At 36.6% G+C, this 25,397-nt stretch overlaps 1 protein-coding gene across 2 annotated transcripts in view; it reads left to right on the top strand.

Annotated features, from left to right (window-relative positions):
- Positions 1-25,397, top strand: part of Prestin (solute carrier family 26 member prestin) — a 68,911-nt gene that overhangs the window by 39,820 nt on the left and 3,694 nt on the right. Inside the window, exons 2-11 of one of the 2 annotated variants that reach the window (XM_071595903.1) lie at positions 5,056-5,113; positions 11,736-11,848; positions 14,446-14,607; positions 15,658-15,768; positions 17,918-18,072; positions 18,983-19,147; positions 19,298-19,402; positions 21,344-21,477; positions 24,815-24,977; positions 25,062-25,238. In XM_071595903.1, the coding sequence (XP_071452004.1) occupies positions 11,749-11,848; positions 14,446-14,607; positions 15,658-15,768; positions 17,918-18,072; positions 18,983-19,147; positions 19,298-19,402; positions 21,344-21,477; positions 24,815-24,977; positions 25,062-25,238 (1,272 nt within the window). In that variant the 5' untranslated portion in view covers positions 5,056-5,113; positions 11,736-11,748. The remainder of the gene's footprint in view (positions 1-5,055; positions 5,114-11,735; positions 11,849-14,445; positions 14,608-15,657; positions 15,769-17,917; positions 18,073-18,982; positions 19,148-19,297; positions 19,403-21,343; positions 21,478-24,814; positions 24,978-25,061; positions 25,239-25,397) is intronic. The other variant, XM_071595902.1, reaches the window with a different exon arrangement.

Here is a 25,397-nt window from a genome sequence, read left to right as displayed (position 1 = left end):
ATTAAGTAAAACAAATTTGTCATATGTTTTGCAATAATCTGCTGGGTTAATGTAGGTTTTCAATGGTATCTGGCACTAAACACTACTGCACTCCTAAGCCCCGAGTAACACGACACAAAATATCCCTAAACCCATTCCACGTATCATACTAACTCATTTTTTTAACGTTTCGTACTTTCTTCCTTTAATTTCATCCGAAGTTCCTCTTCTTTTTCACCCTCTGCCTCGCTCTCCCAGAAAACTCCCCTCCATTACTGTCTCCAGCATCCCCCTTCTTTTCATTTTCTCCTGTATCCACTTGGCCTGCCTCCTTTAAAGTTCTCCGAACAACCTTCTCGCTTCCCCAACCATGTTTTTAGCTCTTCATCGTTGGGTTTCATTTCCGTCCATTTCGTTTTCTTCGCACCCACGTGTCGAAAGCTTCAAATCTACGCTTATCTCTTTGCTTCAATGGCCACGTTTCTGAGCCATAAATTAAACCATACAAAAATGCCTTCCTTATTTAATTTTTCACTAGTATTTTCTTTGAATTTTTAATATAAATACCTACCATCAATTTGGTGATTCTTCGTAAAATCATGTTCACCGAACGCAATTCTTCTTTTAATGTCCTAGCTTTTGTCCTATTTTCCCCCCTCTTGATTGACACTTCTTAATTAGCTGAACTTTTCTACCTGATCTAATGTATGTCCACCCAAATAGAAATTGTACATACCTTCGCCTTATTCTAACGGATATCGCAATTTAACAACACCCTCTAATGTAGTGGTGTAGCTTCAGAAAAAATGGGACGCGGATGACCGCACGAGTACTCAGTGAGACGTGTCAACATATATATGAGTAAGGGATCGGGGATGAGTAGGACTTTTTGGGCGTGAAGGAGAAGTGGAGAGAAACAATGGCACCGGCCATTATCCTGTCCACTCTTCACGAAAAGTGCCGAGGGCTATACCGTTTCACGTCCTGTCCGAAGGGAAATCACCTCATTTGAATCCCTCTCCCTGAATCACTTACAACGGAGAACCGGAATATCACTGAAGGATTGATCAATTAGTGGCCTGGGAAGAAGGTTAAAATCCCGAAACCAGAAGTGCCAAGAATAAATTCCTATTTATATATATATATATATATATATATATATATATATATATATGTACAAGATATGATGGTGGATATGTACAAGAATACAGAATTGCAGAGAATATATATATACACACACACACACATATATATATATATATGAAAATATATATATATATATATATGTATATATATGTGTGTGTATATATATATATTCTCTGCAATTCTGTATTCTTGTACATATCCACCAAAAATGGTACTCGGCTTCAAATAAATTACCTAATTAACTACATGATTGCTGGGTAAAAATATTTTACACACATTTCCTCAAAGAGATGTATGTTCATGAGATTGCTAACCCTGACTCACCGCTTGATGAATTAATGGTGAGAAAGTAACTTTTCACTAATTAAGGTAGATTTCTTTATGCTTCACTTCCATTGAATTTGATATTTTTTAATCTTCTCCTTTGGTGTTTTCAGTGAACCGAAATGAGACACATGGCTTCTTTTTTAAGAATCAACTTTAATGACCCGAGTAATAATGAACTTTATTTTCCACGAGATCAGTCTTCCTTGTACATACTTCTTGAGTTCATAAAATAATTTTAAACTAAAAAGAAACATAATGCAACTGTTCTATAGGAAGTAATTATTTACAACAAAACGATAAAATACTCTTATAATGCTTTTCAACACGCTCGTTTTTCGGCGAAAAGTGGAGGACGTAAAATTCTTATTTTATTGCATTATTGTATGTGTTTTTTATTCGGACTCAATTCATCGGGCATCCTTAAAAGAATGTTCGTGGGTCACTTGCGGTTGAGTGTGTCGCAACGTGGAAATATATTTTTCATATTCTTACAAAGTTTACAAAAAAGAAGCCAGTGCCGTACAAATCGGGGTGAAACCGACAAATTCTAGACATCGTTAGGCTTCGTCCTAAACGCCAATGGCAAGATTAAGAAACTCCCTCATCCCTATTACTCATAACACTTCCATGTATTAATGTTTTTAAATGCATAGTACGGATTGATAAGTCATCAAATTCTTTTGAATAAATTCTACTTTTTATAGCAGGAAATACGCGTATCCTAACTCTTATCCAAGCGTTATTTTAAAAGTAAACCAGATCGAAACCCTGAGTATTTTGAGGAACATTGGTGCCTATTCAAAATATTTGATAATATACGTTTAGCAATTAACGGCAAATTCAGAACATTTCTCATTCAAAATAGGCCCAAGGTGGGCGACCAAGTCCGATGATGCAATGTCGTTAATCAGAATACATACCTCGGGCTCAACCTCATTGAAAGATTGAGGGGCGGCAAAACTATTTGCAACACAATTAGATGTTCAGTGAAATTAGAAACGAGGGTATTCTATTAAAATTAATTACTTTTATGGGTCCTGAGGCATTGAAAGGAACATCGATAGCGAAAAGTTAGTCAAGGATACAAAACCTTCTCGGTCCACCGAAGTGATCAACCTGAAGGTTGGTTTGATAGGTGAGGGTAGGGCTCACTTCGGACAAATGCCTACGGCGTTGCGTGTGAAATTCACCCACGAGGGTCGGTGGGTTTTTTCCCTGTGCCGCCCGCGGCTTCCCTTGGAGATATGGAATGTGAAAAATTGCTCGGCTAGTGGGTTTCTTAAGTCACTGGAATCCGAAAACAGGTTCTCAGATCAGTAGTCGACGCCCTAAACATTAGAGTATCTCGCCCCCTACATACTCGATAGAGCATAACATTTTTCGGCAACATCTTTGGAAATTCATTTGGTTAAAAATCGTCTATTCTCTTCGATCGCCTTCGTGAATAAAAAATTATCTGAACGTGTTCCCTCTCGTCAAGCCTTTTTTTATTTCATTGGTCATTAATATCATGGTACAATAATTATCTCGTTTTATCGGAGGGCGGCATTTAAAATTCGAGGGAAACCCTCAATTTAGACGACAGGCAGTAGCAGCAGTTGAATGCTTGTGGTATGATTTGGCGCGATTCGCCAAAATCCGTAATCCTGGTGGCATACTCTATTCTAAAGGAATATATTCAAAATCTATATTATGAATTCTATTTTCTGAAAACTAAGGCCCAAGAATAAAAAGATGAACAGCGGCAGTTGCGGCTTTGGGTCAAGGTGGAGGATCGGTTGGGGCCGATGTTCGCTGGATTTCACACATTTGCCTCACGGAAATAGAAGCAATTTTCTATCGTTAAAGATGTGCATATTTGGCCCCAAGAACAAGCATTTAAATTAAAATTCAAAACATCCCGATTAAAGAAAATGTATACTCGTAAAAGTCATATTATTAGTGGAGGTAGCCTGGGTAGGGGTAGGTCTTTGGACGAGCCTGGCACACCATTGCAAATTCTTGTAGACTGCTTGTATTTCCATTCGTATGAGAAATTAAACCCAAACCCTCTCGTTAGTCTCGAACCTATAGTTTATCCGGAAGAAGATGGTGTATTTTAGCCTTTGAGACATCTGTATTAATCAACGCCACCTGGAGACAACCCTGAGAATTTTTCTTTCATCCAATTCGATGGGAAAGGTCTAATTTGATTTTTTCTCTAAGAAAATTAGTAACTTAGCCCAATTATCTTTCGATTTCAATTAACCCTCATTACACGCAGTAGTAATTTTGATGAGAAGACATAAAAGTGCGATAACTCTAATTCGAGTTAGCCGGTAAACTTGTTACCCCGTGTGTTCGAGGCCGGTCAGCCTTACTAGACTTAAATGAAGATTCAGAATAGGGTTATCAAGGGAACCATTCCTATCTTCGTTCAACTATCAGATAAAGAATAGTTTCATTTTAAACTACTAAATATTTCAGTTGAGATAGCTCATTGTGACCACATCAGGTCCATGATATTATTGCGTGAATGAGACAAATAATTTACAGCAGTAGCAATTAATAGGGCGCTCCCATTTCTTTCTAACACAGAAAAAATAATTCAAGTTCCACAGTAGTAGTAGTAGTGTTTAGGGGAGGCGACCGCCAGCTGAGGTCATTTGCGCCATAGGGGATGGACAGGAAAGGATGACGGGTGGAGAGAAACCCGACGTCGGCATTAGCCTACTCTTAACGAAAACTCACCGAGGGGTCTGCAGTTTAACGTCCCATCCGACGGACGGCGGGTTCACTCAAAGTGCCCTCCACAAAGCACCTCAAGTAGGGATCGAGATACCCCTGAAAAATATTCAACACCGCCTAGATTTGAACCCGGGTCCTCTTGAGTGGGAAGCCAGTACGTTAGCCACCGCACCATCTCGATCCCCAAGTTCCACAGTACATAGGTAGATATGGCAATCCCGATAGAATACAGGAAAAGCATTGACAGGCGTAATCCTGGAGATCGGGATGGTGCCGTGGTTAATGCACTGGCTTCCCATCCCGAGGATCAGGACTCGAATCCCGATGGTTGAAGTACATTTTATTGGTATCCCGATCCCTTCTTGGCTATGGGAGCTATTGGGTGCTATGTGCAGAGCACTACTAGTGAGTCGGCCGTCCGCCGGAAGAGACGTTTGTGGATCCTTTGGCGCCTATCTTAAGAGTAGGCTGATTCCGACGCCGAGTTTCTCTCGATTTTTCCCCTTTTCATCAAAATACAACCCCTACCAAATTAAAAACCAAACCCTGACGGCCTTAGCTGTCGGTCGCCTCCACTTTTAGAATGACTACTACATTGTTCGTTCTTCTTGAACAATTTGCGACCATGGAGCTAAAACAGCCCGAATATTTTTCAAGGGAAAACCTCGTTTTCATCCACTTTCCCTTTTATGAATGCTTCACGATACACGAGAATGCATAATTATTGACAATATGAACAATTAAAAACATTAATCCTAACATCACCTTCCGTACGCCAGTGCGGCGATTTGCAATGTAACACTCTGAAAATCACCGCACTGGCGTAAATATGGTACGCTGTAAATTTCTGAACCATCATTACTTTTCCACCCAAAGGTTGAGATATGCGGATGAACAGAAGAATGGAAATCCCTAAAGATGCATCAAAATACAGGTAGGCTTAATTTTAAGAAGCATTAACGGGCCTTAGATAGGGACGTTACTTTCCTGACTTGGCATTCGGATTCCATCATCTTAAATAATTATGGGAAAATAATTTGTTCCTTGGTAAGGGAAGCGGTTTTCTTGCTCGTTCCAGTTTTTTTATAAACAGTTGGTAAAAGTCAATATATCGGTTGAGGATTAATAAAGAAATAGAAGTTTACGATAAATTTAAACCTGACGGTTTGCAATACGACTTTGATAACATTTGTTCAGCCGCAGATATTCAGGTTAATATCGAATTAAGGATAACGAGAGGGAATGTAACGTATCGAGTTAATCAAGTTTAGTAATTCTTCTTCACATCCGGTTTTCACATCATATGTTAGTAGGTACGTATTAAGACTGCGGAGGGTCACCAATAGAATGGTTCTCCCGATGAATTGGGCAAAGCATTCCAACTCTCTTCCCGATTCCCTTTTATTTCCTTCAATCCCTTATGACCCTTTTTGTCACATCTTCATCAATATCCCGAAACTTTCCCTTCCCCGGTTTTTCTTTCAGCCGGAAGACTTATCTTCTTCTCCCGACTGTCGCCATGATCTTCGCGAAACCATTGTCTCCAAGGGCGGGCCCAATTCAATGCGTTCCTAATTCGCATCGTGTGCCACGGAGCTTTCTCCTCTCCCGCGCACATCTTCGTGCTCCACTTCATTCGCCCACTAGTTTGCCGAGTGTCTCCCTTTACACCTACGTACGCGGAAAAGGAACTTAGAAAAATTTACAACAATTTTTCCCAGCAGAATTATCCATACAAGAGGGAAGACTAAGGGACTTCAAAATGACCGACACGAATTGAAAACGTTCACAAGGGTGGAAGGAAGTTTGAAATTAATAGCAATCCATTGGTCGTTTGCCACTGCAATTTCTGGGGTGCCTCTTCTCCAGCTCTCTCGCCTTCCGCTCTCCACGTTTGCATATCCTCTTTCTTCCCGAAAACTGTCCATAATTATCCTCTCCCTCCCTCTCCTCGGCTTTCCCAATGAAGTGCCTCAAACACACCGCTCTTGCGTTTCCGATCTTGCATTCAATTCAGTATTTTACTCTCCTATACCCTTCTTTGAGAATTCATTCTTTACTTCATCCGAGCAATTAATGTTTAAAGCTTTTTCCTCAATCCTTGCCCAAAAAACCCAATTACTTCACTGTTATTTTACTTCCACGTTTCACACATAAGCAAAATATATCTCCTGATTCCCTAAAGCATTTCAATTTTTTCCAACTCACGCTCACTCTTCTATCTTGCTTCAAGCATTCTCTTCCCGTTTCTTCCGCATGGACGTCGTACAATGTTTAAATAAACAGTACACCCGTCCCACGCGCCTTTTAAAGCCTCATAATCCTGAATTTACTTACTGTTGCCCACTTGATTGAGAACAATCTCCCATTACACCTACGCACGCGGGAAAAAAATGGAGAAAAATTGACCTCGATTTTTCTCCGCAGGTGTATTCAAACAAAAAACCTGGGAACTTCAAAGCGTCTAATACGAATGGTAAACGTTCACAAAGGTGAAAGGAAGTCTTATCGCGCCTTATCTTTGCAATATTGATTCCTTTTGTGCTTCCCTTCTCTTCAGTAAACTCCCTTTTCCATGGAAATGAGTATCTCTCTCTTACAATATTCTTCGTAACAAACAATTACGGTCCTTCTGCAATTCTACGAACTATAAGCTTACAAACATTTCTTCTTCCATTGGAAAATATAATTTTCCAATATAGTACCTCTTACTAACCTCATCCTATCTCTTAAGTTCATAATTTTTCTCAAATAATACTGGTCTCTGCCTCGTCATCTTCCACCATTCTTTCCATCCGCCTTTCAGTAACTCGTGAAAAGATTTTGAATGAATGATTCAACTGAGTGCTTGCTGCTTCTCACATTCCTTTTCTTCGTCCTTTTTTTCATTCAATTGGATAATTTCGGTACTTCGGTACTTTCGGTACTAAGTAATCATTCCATGATACAATCCTCTTTCAGCCCTTCTTCCCGTAAGTATCTAATGAACAAAATCGGTTTGCCATCTAACCCCGATGCTTTACCATTCTCTCAGTTCCCAATTAGAAAATTATCGTCCAGTGAAGAAGGTGGAGAAGAGGCGAGTACAAGGCAAACGATGAGTGGGCGAAAACCAAGGTATTATATATTGAGGGACTAAAACAAGAACTTATCAACTGAAGGTCACGCAAAAGGCTTTGAAAGTAACATGTCATGCATCCTCCTCAGTGGGTTCTTCGCAAGGGAATACGAGTGGGGGTAACGAACCCGAAGGTTTCGTCGTAAGTGCATGTGGAGGTGTTCGGGTACGAGACGAAAAAGAAGTCCGTGCAGGGAAGCACCTGATAGACTACCGTTTCCTCCTCCTCCTTGTGTTTTGACCCTGACTTATGCTGAAGAGAAACATACCATTAAGTATACTAATCAGTAGCTCATCTCTCTCATTTGGTCTCTATTACATATCCACGGTATCCATCCTATCCACGGTTTATATTAAATATTTATTCGCCGCTCCAAGTAAAACCGCACGACCGATACCTTTGCCATACGGTTAATGCATCCTTCGTGTCCTCGGGAATTTGCACCCCAATTTTTTGTAATTGTTTCACGCTTTATGTTCTTCTTGGAAGTTTCTCATTAGAAACTTTTCCCCGTAATCCTTCAATACTTGAAAGAATGCGGGAAGCTGTCTGAGATGGATTCCAAATACTTGAAGAATATTTTATGACAGTTCTGAGTACCAAGAAACAGTCTCTCTCCTTCGCGTTTTAATCTATCAATTTTCCAGCATTCATTTCTTTTCTGAAAGGTTGCTGTATTTGAGCGATATAGCCATCGCCAGCGCATGATTACGCCTACTACTACTCCAAAACGATTTATCTCGAAATCCGATCAAAACCGCAGCCGCCCGGTCTCCCCATACTAGAGTCCCCCGTCAGATATTTTATCGTCGAATTGAAAATTACCCCGTGTGACTTGGTCTTTGTCGCTCCATCAAGTTGGCCTCTGCCCACCTGTGGCTTCTTCCATGCTCCCTAAGGATATCTTCTTTTCTCTTCAGCTGACTTTCCTCATCCTTCTATTTTGTCCCCATTTATTATCATCTTATTTTCTTCTCCACTATTTTCTGCGTCTTGATTCTCAAGGATTCATAGTGTCTCCATACGCATCTAATCCACAGTTTGTCAATATTTTCCACACGGCGCTTCGCGTCGTTTCCGCGTATTCCTTTTATTTGCCTCCTCATTTCTCACTCTAAAGACAACCTGATTTTTCACTGAAGTAAAAAAAGCCCAGTGTACCTTTACACCAAATTTTGATTCGGTACAACTAGTTTCGACGCATCGACGTCATCTTCAGGTCACACTTTACCAGTCATCTGCTGGAGGAGGGGCACGCAAGTGAATTCACCCCCGAAATCCAGCTCCTTATTGGAAAAGGATGTCAAATGGACATCTTTGAAGAGCTGGGGATAGAGGACAAGAGGAAAAAGGTCATATGCGCAGTGATGTTGTTTTTCAAAAATATTCGCCTCTGATGACAACATCTCTCTCATTTGAGAAAATGCCTCGTAACCCCCAACCGTGAACCTTCCTTACCACCACCTCCATTCCCCCCCGTGCCCACCAATCAAATCCAGCCACACCTTTTCCCCCTCTTCACCTCCATATATATATATATATATATATATATATATATATATATATATATATATATATATATATATATGTATATATATATATATATATATATATATATAACCGACATGTATGCACCTGAGGATGACGCTGATGCGTCGAAACTAGTTGTACCGAATAAAAAAATGCTGTGGAAAGATGCATTGGGTGTTTTTTGCTTCAGTGACAATGGATTTCCACAAAGTTAAGCCCGAAAACATCGAATATATCTGGTTTTTCACCTACCGTCTTCAGACATGTTTCCAAATCTTCAAGTATTTTTCGCCTCATTTCCATACTGCTTAGGTTGTCGGCCCATTCATTGCCCACACTTTTGGAAGTTTTAGAGTCCTGCTATGTCGTAGCATCAGCCCGGATCATGGTACACTACTTTTAAATACCTAGGCCTCAAGGTTTTTTTTCAACCTTAATTGGAAAATATTTCATCATTCAATTTCAATTTCGTCTTGCGAATCAAACCCGGACCCTCCGGTCAGCAGTCCTATTCTATACCTGCTGGACTACCACGTCTAAATAAAAGTTGATTTAACGTCTGCATACTATTTTCCACAATTATTATGCAGCCTATACCGCTCTATCTTTAAGTATGACATGAGTTACGATTCTCGAACCACAAAAATAAATTTATTATTTCCTATGATTTTTCATCTCCTCAGAGCTCTGAACATTGATTCGCCCGCTCCACATCTGAACCGCAGGTACGGACGGCATTGGCGACGAGCGGGTACACGTGGAGTCCCCTAATCATAGATGACGTCTCGCTGAAAGCATGTTTCCAATCGCCGCTTCTTTGAGCATGATACGTAGTTTTTTCGTCGCGAGTGCCGGCTTTGCTTTCACCAATCTACTCTCAATTTCTATCGAATCTTTCTTCTAGCCGTAACTTGATTCTGGGGTAGTTAAAAGAATCCACGTGCGGATTGATTCTCCCCTCTTCGTCAAACCAACCACCTTCACGAGTCTTCTCGTTCCCCTCCACAGTGGTGTCATGCCTTGCCATTCCGAAGAGACCTGCGAGATGTCACGAGGTATCTATCCACCATGACCTGTGTTCTCATACGCAATTTAAATGGTGTGATCCGAGCTTAGGATGCATTATATTTCATTTTGAATGTAGATCCTCTTGTGTTTAAGGTGTTGGGTGCGATGGTGATGTAAATGAGTTCTCTCAACTGTAATTCATATCGCCCATCCCGAGTTATGAGCGAGTGAAAATCGGCTTACATAAAATGGTATCATAACGTACGACCATAATGCAAATGCGATCCATTTACGCTGCGATTTCGTTAAAGTGTCATTTGTATTATATATCACAGAACTCTAATTTGAAGGCGTGAAGATTTGGTCGGCGACCGCATACTCTTCTTCTCCGTATCTGCATTCCGTATCGGAAGACCTGATTTCCGATTGCATCGCATTTCCTGTCATTTTTTCCTTCTTTCTCTTCCCTTTCCTCCATTTTTCCATCTACCCAATCTAGAAACTCTGAGAAAGAATTCTCTACCCATCTAGAAACTCTAGAAACGCTATGATATTTTTTTAATTCTGTAGTACTAATCACAGACATTTTAGATATTTACTTTACAGAAAAGTTACTGTACATTTAGTATGAGCGTCTTATATTTCAGGCGTTAGATCAGGAAAAACTATGCAGACATAGATGGCAAATCCATTGAAATATTCTATGGAAATGTGTACATTTACCCTTCAAAGCAAAGCACCTCTGTATATGGTCCCACTGCTTGCGGGTCAGATATGTTTCAATATCTTTCAATCATCGCTTTACAAAGCGATACTAAAACAATTGGGTGGCACAAGTGTGGAAAGCGTCAAAATATAAGAAGCCCATAAAAAGAAACACGAAAATTTTCCGCTTGAACCCGGGCCCTCCGATCAGCAGTCCTACCCCCTGGAATACCGCGCCCCATCTAACATAGATAAGATACTGAAAATTATCGATAAACTGTATTTATTCATAGCGTTTACCCTCCATTAAAAACATCTTACAAGCTCAAATAAATAAAATAATGCCTTTCCCTGCAGCAGATAGGAGTATGTATAGAATAATGTGAGTTTGAGTGTAGACTGTTATGAATTTGAATTAATTTCCACGTGCCGAACCCTACTCGTAGCGCAAAGATAAAAGGAGCTTTAGCAACTGGTTTTTTGGAACATCACGACTTGCTTCAAGCCATTTGTTTTAATATTGATGAACTTAATTGCAAATAAAAGTCAAGAGTAATTTTTTAACTTTCCGAAAATTTACTTATTTCCCATTTTATGTGTATACGCTTATTTCTACTTGCATTTCCATAAATCATGACAGTTTTCTTTCTTTGGATGGCGTAACAATGAAATAATCAACGGAAAAATATTTTATACGAGGGGCAGTCAAATGAAAACCGAACACCTGCTATAACAACCAGGCCGCGCACCAACAAGGACATAACCCAACAACAGCGTGCGCCTATGAGTTGTCACTATGCAGTTCCCCTACCACAGCGATGGCCGTATCGAAGCGTAAAAAGTTAGCCCATTTTTTCATTTAACTGCCTCTATTAGAAGAGGTTGATTTTCCAAATGGTTGTTGACTACGGGCCACCAATAATTAAAAAACGAACACTTTATTTATAAATAAGAGAATAACAACTCAATTATTGGTAAGTGATAATTTCATTCATATAATTCGCTACCCTTTGATTCTTCTTAAGTATCCTCGATCGATGCGAAAGAGCATATGTCTGAATCTGTGAGATACCCGTATTATCTGTCAATTACTTTGGCATTCCTCCCAAACATTAGCTGCCAGAAAATAATCAATTGCAACTATCAAATTATCTTAGCACCGAATTAATACTCACTTATGTATATTTTTTTCAGCCTACGCTAAAAAATGGAGCCGGACGTCGATTATCACGTACAAGTTGAGCGCCGCGTTTACCAACAAGAGAAGCTTCACGAAGACTTTCACTACCAAAAGCCAAAAGTACCATGTGAGTACCTACCATACTCCACAAATTTCAATGACTCCATTTTACCTCAACATTCGTACGTGTACAAGGATGTAGTATACTCGTAAATTGGATGCGTTTTTTTTGGACGGAAAATGAATACGCTAAGATCCTTCTACCATAATCCAGGTCGTCTCACGGTGAAAATAACATCTTCCTTGAGAGGGGAGTCGAATTCGGTATATGACCCATGGGACTGTTCGAATTTTTCAATGCAAGCATGGGAATTGCCATACCAAAACTCCTTCGTAAGAACTTATTCATCTCAAATTTTACGGATGAGAAGTATACTTCCATATGACAAGCTGATCGGGCAAGGGGGACAAGCTGTAGTATACAGGATATAAGTACCTGTATATAAGTATGTGATTAGTCGTTATGATGTATTTTCTATGGTAACTTTGAAAGAAACAGCCCCTAGTCGTCCGATAGCACTAATTCACGGTAGATGCGGTTGTTCTAATTTAAGAGTATCTCAGTTACTGTGATAGCAGAAAGAGAAAAAAATAGCTCACCGGAATAAGTTTTTGGGAGGTAGGTTTTGTCTACTATTACGTTTCCAAATGTTTATTCTTGATTCCGCATGTACGAATGGTTTTATTCTTTCTGACAATTAGATTTCACAGTTTTAACGACCATATAAAATGAGAAAATGTAAGTTTTTTTCAATTTGGAAAAGTGCACTTTTATCATTAAGTAAAAACGAAGCTACGTACCGATATGATGCTCCCTTTCAAGACGCCTTAAAAAACTCAAACTTTTACGTGTTCAATGCGAAAAACCTAAAGCAATGAACTCCAATCCGTTTTACTCAACATGATTGTCCTGTTAACAGGATCCGTGGTTTAATGTACCCTCAAACTACCTTATCATTTCGCATTGTCGACATATGTGTTCCCTGATGTCACCATATACCTGTTTCAGTGTTGTAACATGCATGTTCTTTGTCACCGTTGGTACGAGTTTACATCTCTTTCTCTTAGATAAGTGGAATCACTATGTATGGGTACATATTGCATGCTGGAAAAAGAACTTTTCCGGGAGAATATTCTGGCAAATTAATCTCGCGGCATAATTCATCGCATGACCACAGTACCCAGAAAGTTAGAGAGAAATCTTTCTATGCTCATGTCGATCACTGATTAATGGTTTTCGGTGGAAGGCAAAAAAATGAGTAGCCATAACACGTTTTTAGTCTTCTAAATCAACAGCCTAAATTCTCCACTTGGCCAGCAAAATGTTTACACATTTTTGCTCTTCAATACATTTCCCGGGCTAAGTAATCAAACCATCAAACCTTGCGACAAGCGAAATCGCCTCTACAACACTAATCACCTCGGTCAATGCGATTTGTTTTGGGATTTTGATCTTTATGCGGGTGAAACTTTAATCATTGTTTACTTTTACACGTTTTGTGTCCCCAAACTATTTAATCAATCGCCAACACCCAAATTGTGACCCTAAAATTCCCTACTTTCGCTGGGAGAAACTAAAAAACTGTCGTACACTTCTCATAAAAAACATAATTTCCCACCAGCATGAAAGCTAAAACCCCAAAAGCAATTGCATTGCCAGAGACTGGAATTTCAATTTTTATTTTTGCAAGAGTTGATGATTTACTCCGATATCTCCAGAAAGCCCCATGCCAATAGACTATGACGTTAATTATGTTTAGCCCACCAATCACGACAGAAATCAAAATTTTGTGTACTTACCTTCAATGTAAGGAAAGAAGACACCAAAATATCTTTTCTCATTTTGCCTTGCCCTCGATAAACTCGACTCAGTGTTCTCATATATAAAAACTAAAGTGAATTTTGATTTTATAGGAAGAGAAAGAATGGAAACATGATGATATTTCATATGTATATTCAGAAAATAATGATGTAATATTTATTTAGCCTAATATATCTTATGACTGAAGGCTAGTTTTTAAGACTACTTCAGAGATTACACAGGAGAGTTTCAAGGTCTATGCCTAAATCCCTCATCCTCACTTGTAATCCATTAATTCAAGAGCTTGTTCTTCCATTTTGAATTGGGTCTTAATTAATTGCGAATTACAACTATATTCTTGTGCATAAATATTAATACCATAAATTGATGAGTCTCATAAATAAAAGTTTGAAAAATATATTTCCAGTAACCTCTTCCCCTTGACAAAATCCTACTTGCAAGCTAAATAATTAATATCCACCCCTATAAAAAATGCCCAGGCCGCTGGGTGCCTCAAATAATAATAATAATAATAATATTTTATTCATTTGGAAAAATGGTAGGAATGGAAAATTATAGGACTAAGAAAATATAGAGCTATTAGCAGAATACACTAATTTAAGAATCTCAAAAATATTGTTAAAAATCAGAAAAAAACCATTTGCAAGTACAAAAGTCTATGGGCCCTAGAGGCCTTTAAACCCATACCTTTTGAGTTGGCAAAAGTCATTTCCCATCCTGCTGACTGATTGTAAATCTCAAACTATGTGCTTCTAATACAATGAATACTCATAATTAAAGCCTGTTTCTTTCTTGTAGCATATATTATTGATCAAATTATATTTCTTTAATATTCATTTCAGTTAAAGACAAGTGTAAAGATGCTTTCAGTGATATCACAGTATGGGGCACCATAAAGAAAACTGTTCCTGTTTTAACATGGCTCCCGAGGTACAATTGGAAAGAAGATTTTGTATCTGATATTATTTCTGGTTCTACTGTAGCTGTCATGCACATTCCACAAGGTAAGAGGCCGAAATTTCCCTTTTCACAACAGATTTACCAAATTGTCTTCTCGCAAACCACACTTCCTCCACAGCCATGTTTCTTTCTTCAATGCCATGCATTTCTTATGTACAAATGTAGACCGGTAAATGTGGGACTTCACTCACCGGGACAGTATATACTTGCCCGTTTTGGCAGTCAATGAACATTTGGGCGAGTGCATAATTAAACTGGCATTTAAAAACTTAAGCATGAGTGATTCAGCTTTATTATATCTAGTATAATGTTATTACAATTACTATTAATATAAAAAATACACTTCAATTAAATGCTTTGTAAAATAGATTAAGTATACTTTAGCTGGTATTCCAGCAATGGACATTTATCAACTACGTTTATGCTGAACTTACATTTTGGGATGTGAGATTTGGGGAGACCAAGTTTTTAACTCATTCCCAGAATTCTGTTGAGCATATATTGCTAAGGAATAAGAAATTCATTTAAGTACTATGTCTCCAATAGCTAGCAAAATTCATAGAAATCTTTTATTTTTCTACAGCCTACAATTTAAAAATAAAATTTCCCTCAATTAGTCTTAGTTTTTCTTACTACTTTTACATGAACTATTTAACTTTAAATATCAATAGAAATAAAATAATACAATTTTAGGAAAGGCAAATTTTACTTATATTTGATATGAAAAAAATATTAGTTTTCTTGCTGTAAACCCAATTGTATGTGTACCAGAATTATCTATGAAAAATGGATGAATCATTAACTACTTGTAATTTGAATATGATTAGAACCCCATGCTTCCTTTCTCATTGCACAGGAGACATCAGGTTTTGGTACCCATTTATTTTAAGTGAATGCGAAGAAGCATATCTAAGAAGATATCCTTATGAAACATAACAGACTATGTGAAACCATCTTAACTTTATTTTGGAAAGAGGGATATGGTTTTATAAGTAAATGGCTCTAAATACATGTATATTTAAACTAATAAAAATATAGCTAAACGCCTATAAATGATAACAAATCTCTAATGACCACTTTCTGTTTCTTTCCAGGAATGGGTTATGCTCTCTTAGGAGGCGTCCCTGCAATCACTGGCATCTACATGGCATTGTTTCCCGTTTTTATATATTTTATATTTGGAACCTCAAAACACATATCAATGGGTAAGAGAAAACTTAAATCTTTCTGGTCTTGGAAAAAAGTATTCAGTGGGTGATCATACTCACCAATCCCACCGGGTCAGTGTCATGACTTCATTCATTTTGTTTGTAACATAAACCCATCCTCACAAAAGAAGTATTTGCACTACATTTGAAAAATATTTGAATATTTATACTTGTACATCAGAAGCATGAACAAGAACTCAAATGATGAATTCACTACAGAAGTGTGAAAAGCAAGCTTCAACATCATCCTCATCATGACTCTGGGGCTATGAGGTGACTAGGCCGGTCCTTCAAATGCTTTCGATATGTTTAATTATTACATTTGATCATTTAAGAACACTTCTGGATCCCCTCCTTACCTCTATGTATGATATTGAAAGATACCCCCTCCCACATCTTTATATTATGTTAGATATTGAGATTTAGACACTTGGCATATGGATCAACCCTTTAATAAATGCTTCATTTATTCAATTTTGGATCTTGATAGAAGAAGGAATTGGGGAGCAATGAGCTCATGAGATTGGCAATTTTTGTGAAGTTGGAAAAAAAATGCCAGATATTATTGCGCTTAAGAGTGAAACAGCATGGCAGCTGATGAGTTTTCCACAATCACTGGGTACTTCATGAGTAAAGCCTTCTCTTTGAAAACCAACTTTTCATTCTTCCTCTAACATTATATAAAATAATGACTAGAAACAAAATCTTGTCTTGTCATGATCATAGCATTATTTGCACTTAGATGCAGCAATATTGTGAATGGACACAAAATAACAAGGTAACAAAAAAATAACAACAAAATCCTTCCATCACCATCAGAATAATGATCATTGAAAAAGAAATACAAAATGGCCAAAATATTACTTTAATTTCCCCCTTCCATTAGATACTCAAAAGCCAATGGTTTCGGTTGAGGTCACTCAAAAAAGAGCAGCCTGATGATATTTTGACTATGAATTAAGTTTTTTTTAAACTTCATTTTTTAAGGAACTTAGCAGCCAGCCAGGTTAGTGATGTAGAACTAGCTGTCCTTAAGATCATTGGTGCTAAACAAATGAGGACATGTTTTTAAAATGGTTGCTGTTGAGTTCTACCTGAAGGTTTGATTCCCTTGGAACAAAAACTAGAGCATGCAAAAATGCTTTGACAAGAATTCTTGTAAATTAGATATTTGCATCTTGGAACTGAGGTTTAAAAAATCCTCCGCAGCATAGTATGGGTCCGCCCCCACTCTTAATTTCTCCAAGCATTATTATTTCATCTTCAAGCAGTTAGAAAATTTATGAGAGTTGCGAATTGAAACTGACTGGATCCTAGTGATAAAACTAAAATTCAAGTAGGAACTAGATCATGTATTTATATGGAATCCACCTCAACATAGAGGCATTTAATGAAGGAAAATGTTTAATTTATATCCACCAATAATCTGAACTGGTCATATGGTCAAATTTACATTAAAATTTTCTGAATATAATTAGGAATATCTTGTATGAATAAAGACCTCTCTATTGAAAAGACTATCTTTCTTTGACTTCAAACAAACTGAAATAACTCTTCTAAGTAACAATAATAAATATCCCTCAAGAAATATAATTATGTCCGAAAGTATGCATGTATTAATTTAATTTATAGCAAATTTTTGGAGATGTGAATGAGTTGAGTGCTCCTTATTGCCTTTTGTTCACTTGTGTTCGACATTTCTGAGTATCACAATAGTCAGTAAATTTACCATCTCAATAAAATAACTACAGTACAATTTACAATCCATAAGACTTGTGTGCATAAATAATGTTTAGTTTTTGAAATATGTGTCTCTGAAAAGAAAACAAAGTCTTCAAGATATGAAAAAAGAAAATATTAATGCATATGTGTAGTGATTTATGTTGAATATTTGAGAATGCTTCCGTCATTGTAAATAACCTCTTTTCCTAATAACATTTGAAATGAGAGACTAAACAAAACTGCTCTAGAATTGGAATTCCTATGCCAATTAATAGTAACACTTCAAGTTCTTCAGTCTTCCTGAGTTCTCAAATGACCTATTCAGCATCTCAAGCTGAGCATGATTTCCCTTAAGTTAATTTTAAAGATATATTATAATTACTACAAATAACCCAAACAAATTACCATTTTTCATATGCAACAGGAACATTTGCAGTAATCTCTTTGATGGTGGGGAAATCAGTCACCCATTATGCAAATGTCGAAGATGGAATACCTATTCCAGCCAACATGACAGAAACAGCTGTTTCTCCGATGCAAGTGGCCACAATGCTGGCTTTTATGGTCGGTGGGATGCAGGTAAGGAAATATTTGAACAATATGGCATTGGAGTTTTTTTTAAACTTAAACATAATATTCCCCAAATACAACTTAACCAGCTGTGAAAATATTTACCCAAATTTTCTGCCATTTTCAGTCACAAAGGCCAAAATAAATATTCATATTCATCTTTACAATGATATATTGAGTGCTCTACTCTCTCCTGTCAATTCAGGTACACAAATATTCCAGTCAATATTGGCATATCAGTATTGTAACTTTATTTTTTACTTATAAGTTACTTTTTGCATTGGTGTCAATCTAAAAGCATAATGAATATTTTTTAAAATGATTCCTACAAAATAAGAAAAAAAGTTTTAACTCAGTCATGATTAGAGTCATATAATATTTGGGTGATTGAAAGTGGCATCAAAAGAATCCCTGGTGTATTATGGGGCCAAATATGGTGGCTGAAAAAGTTTTCACCACATCACCAGGCAAACATCTTGGAAATGAACTTGAATGAAAGAGCAAAGTTTCTTATTTCATAATTTTTTTTGTCAGCAAAGAATTATCACTCATTAGATATGAGTTGATGAGATAGGTACCTAATTTATTTGTGACGACAGATTACAATAAAAATAGAGTAAAAATGATTTCTTAAACTTAATTTTTAAAATGAATTTGTTTTTCGCACTAAAGCACTAGAAAATGAGATCAGAATTTGAGATTTTCCATCAAAGAAACTAATCCAAGATCTATCTTAAATATAGCTCTTTTAATTTAAAAATATATCTTTAATTTGGTAATTTATTAGGAAACCCCAATATAGTATTACATAATATAATAAGTTAGCTCTATACAAGAGACAATAGCATGATATTATTAGTTGAAATAAGCTAATGTCAAAGTTCTCATCTTAATAACATAACCTTTTCTCCAAAAACAGATTCTCATGTCAATTTTTAAACTGGGCATTGTCTGCACATTGCTGTCAGAAACTCTAGTCAGTGGTTTTACCACAGCAGCTGCCATTCATGTATTTACATCACAAATTAAAGATCTCCTGGGAATAAAACTTAAGAAGTTTGAAGGAGTGTTCAACATCGGATATGTAAGTTAAACAAAAATTCTTTAAAATTAATAATAGCAACATACATATATTTCATGTTAAAAGCTCTATTGATTTTACAAGTTTTCAAATGAGTTATATATTTAAAAAGTAAGCTAACACCATCTGATATGTTTCTAATCATTTTTTCAGACATACATAGATATTTTTAGTAAACTAAGTACAGTGAACTGGGCATCAATTGTAGTATCAGCAGTGGCCCTAACCATGCTGCTGGTTAACAATGAAATTATTAAGGTAAGCCAATTTTATTGGTCTTCAAATAATAAACAATATTATTAAAACTTTCTGTAACTAAACTATACTAAGTGAACCCAGTCCATATTCCATTTCTTCAATTGCTACTACAGATAGGCAATCTGAAACTTATCGTTAGTAGTTTTTGAAGTATTATGATATTAAGTAACTTTGCAAAATAGCTATTTTTACAAGGCATCTTGAATATGAAGAAAGATTGAGTTACCTTTAGAAAATAGCCTTTTGCTATTTTGCATGTATTCACTAACAACAAATGGCTATTTTCTAAAGATAGCTGTCTTTCTTCATATCTGAGTTCATTGATAGGTTATATGAGTCATAAATTTTGAAAGAAAAATGGTATCTTGTAAGCACAGTTTTGAAATGGTAATACTGGATTGGTCCTCTACAATTGCCTAGTGTATGTTAACTTGCAATTTCAAACTGCACTTTTATGCAGTTATGCAGAACAAGTTAGTTCATACATTTACCACTTATTGCTAATTATTCGAAATTGTTGACAGAAGAATAGCGAAGTAATTCATTCCAATCACTTCAAGTCACCTTATTTTCTGTTTATTTAATTTTCTGATAGGTGCTTTTCCTCGGCGGAGACTAAGCCTAAAGTTAAATAAAAAATCAATAGACAATTCTTGTTCCGTTGTCCAGACTATTTTGAATATTCTATCATCATCTCCAGGCTTTTCCATCAACTTTCTCCACTCTACAACCACACATACATTGTGTAAGATTTTTGAAAGTTTCCCAGCGATAAATTCAATCAAACAATCAAAAATAACCTAGCATTTTCTTTTAGTAATTCAGTGAGGAATTATAATACATTTCTGATGACCATCCTTGAAAATTATCATAATTTTCCTCATTAATAAATGAACATGGTTCCATCTACCCCGAATTGTTGCAGAAGCCTCACTGTAATTGAGTATAATATTTGTGACTTTTAGTAAAGAAAAATTGCTCCATCTGCTATTAAAAAATAAAATAGTAGTTTGCTTGGGCCATTGTACGCAGGTTCTAAGATATGACGGTTGTTTCATTTTCTCACTCAAGAACGCTTTCGTAAGAGATTGAAATCATTTGTTTCACCTTCTACTTAATTCTTAAGTGCATATGGAAGTAGAAGGGGGGAAATAGTAAGTAGTCCAGAGTTTTTTTTTGCCAGCTTATCCCTAATAGTGGACCTCGCCACCATTATGCTCATTATCCTGATAAGCCTCATTTGGTTAATCAGCCATTTTCCCTGGGATCAAACCACTAGAGATAGAATGTATCTTCATCGCTCATACCAGGGATGCAATTCTTGGTATGTGTTGACTGGATTTACTGGATGGAATGAGCACCACCATTCCAACCTGTGGTGGCAAGAGGAGAGTGGGAAAATAACATAATGAAAGTTGGAATAATTGCAAATTTTCATTATCCCTGATAAAATCATTTTTTTATGATTTAATTAAAGTTGAGTAATATGAAGTAAATGACTTATGTTGTGGTTAAAATTAAAAATAATTAATTGTAATAGTCTTATTTCCACAAATGTCAATTCCATGTAAAAACATTCACGTAACGTACCTGTAAGTAGGTGGGCTATGTCATAATGTTGCTGTGATGTGCAGCATTTGCTCCATTTATGGTCTTAATGACAAAGGCAATACTCTTTTCAAATTTAAGGAATTCCTTCAGGGATTTTAGCTTTGCGAGTTTGTCAATTTAAAATGCTGCAAAAATTATTATCATGACATAGAAACTTCACATAATTATATCCTTCCTTGTTACTGTTAGAATATGAGACATTTGAAAGTGTACCAAATATGGCTGATAATTCAAGCATGCATTTGTGAGAAAAATATGGTATATTTTTCCACAAAAATGATTTAAATACCTCTATGCCTACTAATCAATATTCATTTTTTTTCCTTTCAGCCCCGGATTAGTAAATATTCCAGAGTTCCTATTCCTATTGAACTTGTAGTTGTCATAACTGGAACATTAACTTCAATTTACGTTAATTTAGAAGAAGAATATGGCCTCCGTACTGTTGGTCATATTCCAACTGGGTGAGTAACATTGCCATGATATTTCTTTTACTACTGAAATACTGGAAAATGATGAAAATTAGAGAGACATCATCACAGACTTAGCAAACAATTGAATCACTCAATTGCTTCATCTCACTGTGTTGGGGAGCAAGATGCTAGGTGTGGTTAATTGGCGTGACCTCTGACGAGACATGGACTAAAAGCATTTGACTGATGCAGCTTATTGAAATTTCTATTTGCTCCATTATCCTCATGGATTTTGGAATAAGATCTGGTCAAGTTAGACATATTCTATCGACTTGCTAAAAAGCTTTAAAATATTATCAACTTACAATTTTAACATCAAACACTTCGTGAACCATGTCTGGATAGTAGCATTTGTAGAAAGATGAAGCAAAACCTGGAACTTTATTGAAAGATAAGCTAAATCACAGTAATTCACTGATAGGTTGGTTTAAAGGGATTGGATCGGTTCACCTCAAATTAAGCCCTCCAGTGCATGAAATGCTCTCATCAAATTACCTTCCCTTGTGCTGCATGTAGTTTCCAAGGAAGATCTGGTACCAAAAACACTTGCTCAGCCTGGGCTGTTACACATCAGAATAAAAATATTCTACCCACTATCCTACCATTTCTCCAACTGACACTTTCACTATGAAACCCAGATGTATGCTTCATAAATTTATCCATCCAGATAGAAGGACGTGCTTATCAATCTGAGATTTTCTAACACAAGCCAAAGAATGATGTGATGAACATATACCATTGTTTCTTGCATTGGGGAAAACATTAGTAAAAAGCTCCTACCTATTGTGACCCAACTTAATGGAAAACATACCCTTCCCTCAGAGGCTGGGCAGCAGTCAACTAGAACCTTCTTCACTTTAATGGCCATCTTCATGATATGAGTCCATGGTCAAGTAATTGCTTATGCATTGTTTTTGGTAAAGTCATAGTCACTGCTTTCTCTAAAAATATGACATGAACTCCTTCAGTTTTGCAGTGGTTTCGATTTTTAAACAAAACCTTGCCATTAATATTAATGGAGATGTTGTGTAGAAGGTTTATTTTATAATAATGCTAATTAAGCACACTTATATATCAAGTACCTAATTTTACTGAGTTTATTTTTTTATTTAGTGGTAGTTAACCAGCTTATGGTAGATTTTGACGAACCCTGGAAAGGGACACTAAGACCTACTCCTAAGCCCTAACTAACATGACACAAATATCCATCCCCCCATACCATTCATTCAATATACAATTACTCAATCTTTAGCTCTACATTCTCTCTACCTCCCATAATTTAATCCAAAATTCCAATTTTTCTTCTCCATCTTCCTTGATTTCTCAGCTACCATCTATTACTGCTTACCTATCAGTATCTGCAGCCTTCAAAATTCTTCCAATCGCTATATCTCTTCCACTAAAAGTCTCATTACTTCAATTTTTTTCTTTTGTCCATTTTATTTTCAACATTCTCGATGTTAGCTCGTTGCATCTCGAAACAACTCATGATTTTTGTAATTTTCCCATGTTAAAACTTAATAGTCATATTTATAAATGTTAATATTTGGAATATGGAAATGGTTTTAATGCTAAATCTGTTATTATTAGGAGTATAAGGTTGTCAAATACAATTGTAAACAGACCAGAACCCAAGGAATTCATTTCTGAGATTATATTTTTGGAGCATGAAACAAATATTAACAAATATCTGACCATAGACTCACACTGTGTGGAGAGCTGTCAGTGCAATCGCAGGTTGAGGTGACCACTGCCATTTACTGCATGCATTTCTGCATGTTCCCAGCTGTGTTGGGCCTCAACTGGTAAAATTGCACATCATGGAGATTTTTCACTTTTAATGCCTTACACGTGTGTTCAAAATAGAGATATGGTCACTCATGGTAATCAGGGCAGTAGAGATATTTGAAAGTGTATTCCAATGGCATGAAACAGTTAATTGCCATAAGCTAAAAAATATGGCTGCGTAGGTTTTCGCGGCGGTGGTTTGAAGTACTCTGCATTATCGGGTTTCACCGCGTCGTTGTTTGATTCAGACAACGACGCGGTGAAACCCGACAATGCAGAGTACTGCTAAAAATTATATTTTATCTTTTTTCCAATTTGTATGTGATTGAAAAGTAAAATCAAACTCATAACAGCCATTTTCATATAGTATATACCTATATAAGATGCCCAAGGGATGGATTAGATTATTGGGTTGAGCATTAGCTATTGAACTGAGGACCTGGATTTATATCTGGATGACTCTCGAGTTAACTAAGCACCTTTGGCTTTACCCCTACTGTTATTGTTTAGGTGCCAGATATTTTTGGGAAACCACAGATAAAAGAACAGAGCCCCCTACTGTAATGCATTAATTTCATACAGTTGGTATGTAGTGAACTCTACCCTCATCCAACAAAAGCAACCTTGGATGGAATACCGTGGTGAAGAAAAAGTCAAGACTCATCCTAATGAAAAGGCTTCCATTTCAGAGACACTACGCATGTATGGGCAGAAATTTGTAGAAATAGTTCTCTGGGGTCACCAAAATTGGATTCAGATCAAAGAAATAGTTTTCAAGCCCAAAGCAGTAGCATACTTGCGCAGAGCTAGTTGTAACAATGATAGACTGGCCCTCTTCCTTTATTAGCTTTTCCAAAATTGTGTTTTAAATACATATAAATACAATGATGTTATATATGGGAAAGTAAATCTGCAAATGCAGACAATTGTGGTGTGTATTTGATTATGTTGCATGGAATCCATTTGAGAAATTTTGGGCAGATGAAATACCTGTAAAATGTGACTCAGTACTTCTATTAGGAACAGTTTCCGGAGAAACAAAATGAAAACATATGTGGAAGTTATGCCATGGATCCTTATCTCCTCCATCCACTGTGATGCATATTATTACAGTTCATTAACTACCTTGACAGCATTACATCATTTGGACAATTGAGTTACCTGCTAAGGGAATGTAGCAAGGATGAATTTTTACTCTTTCCAAACCAATAATCAATATAAATTTATAGTACTTTCTCCTCTTTATGATTGGCATTTGTGGTCATCAGATTTTTAAGAGATTTTATGGCCAATTTTCTCTGAAAAATCCATGAACAGCATGAAAATAAATCACAAAACTGAGGTATCCAATCTGTTTAGGTAGTTAGCTCAAAGCCTATCAAGCCAAATGGATCAACCTGAAGCTTTGCCCTATGACTATTGATATCACCATGATTTAAACATATGTAATCTTATGCTAATATTCAGTTTTATCAAATGCACTATCTGGAAATGCCTGTGAAAAATCTAAAGGATTAAAATATGAAATTCTATTTTGCAGATTGCCGGAGCCCAAACCACCAACTTGGTATCTCGTGAAATACCTGGTGTTGGATGCTTTTACCATAACAATGGTAGCATATACAATTGCTATGTCAATGGCTTTAATATTTGCACAAAAATGGGGCTATGAAGTGGACTCAAATCAAGAGCTTTTAGCCCAGGTAGATCTCCAGTGTGATTTTGATAGCAAGCAGAGCAGTAAAATGCATACCATTCTTTTTTTATAAAGACATGTTTTTTTTCAGGGAGCAGGAAACATTTTTGGTTCTTTCTTTTCCTGCATGCCTTTCACAGCTTCTTTATCAAGAACATTAATTCAAACTACAGCAGGTGGAAAAACTCAGTTATGCAGCGTAATATCATGCTCAATACTCATTTTTGTGCTGCTATGGATCGGCCCTTTCTTTGAACCACTGCCTCGGGTAAGCCTAGGACCTGGCCTAACATTTTTTTTAAGTTGTATAATATTTCATGATAAATGAGACCCATGTGAATAATACCTCTTCTTTTTTGGCGGAGAAAAAATATTTAATTTGTACTTATGGGTGAGCAAAGAATATATATTCAAATATGTATGTAGT

This window comes from Hetaerina americana, unplaced genomic scaffold (genome assembly GCF_022747635.1).
Source record: "Hetaerina americana unplaced genomic scaffold, ioHetAmer1.1.p SCAF_70, whole genome shotgun sequence".
NCBI lineage: Eukaryota > Metazoa > Arthropoda > Insecta > Odonata > Calopterygidae > Hetaerina > Hetaerina americana.
The sequence above is the reverse complement of the archived record's forward strand: the minus strand, read 5'-3'. Positions and strand labels throughout refer to the sequence as shown.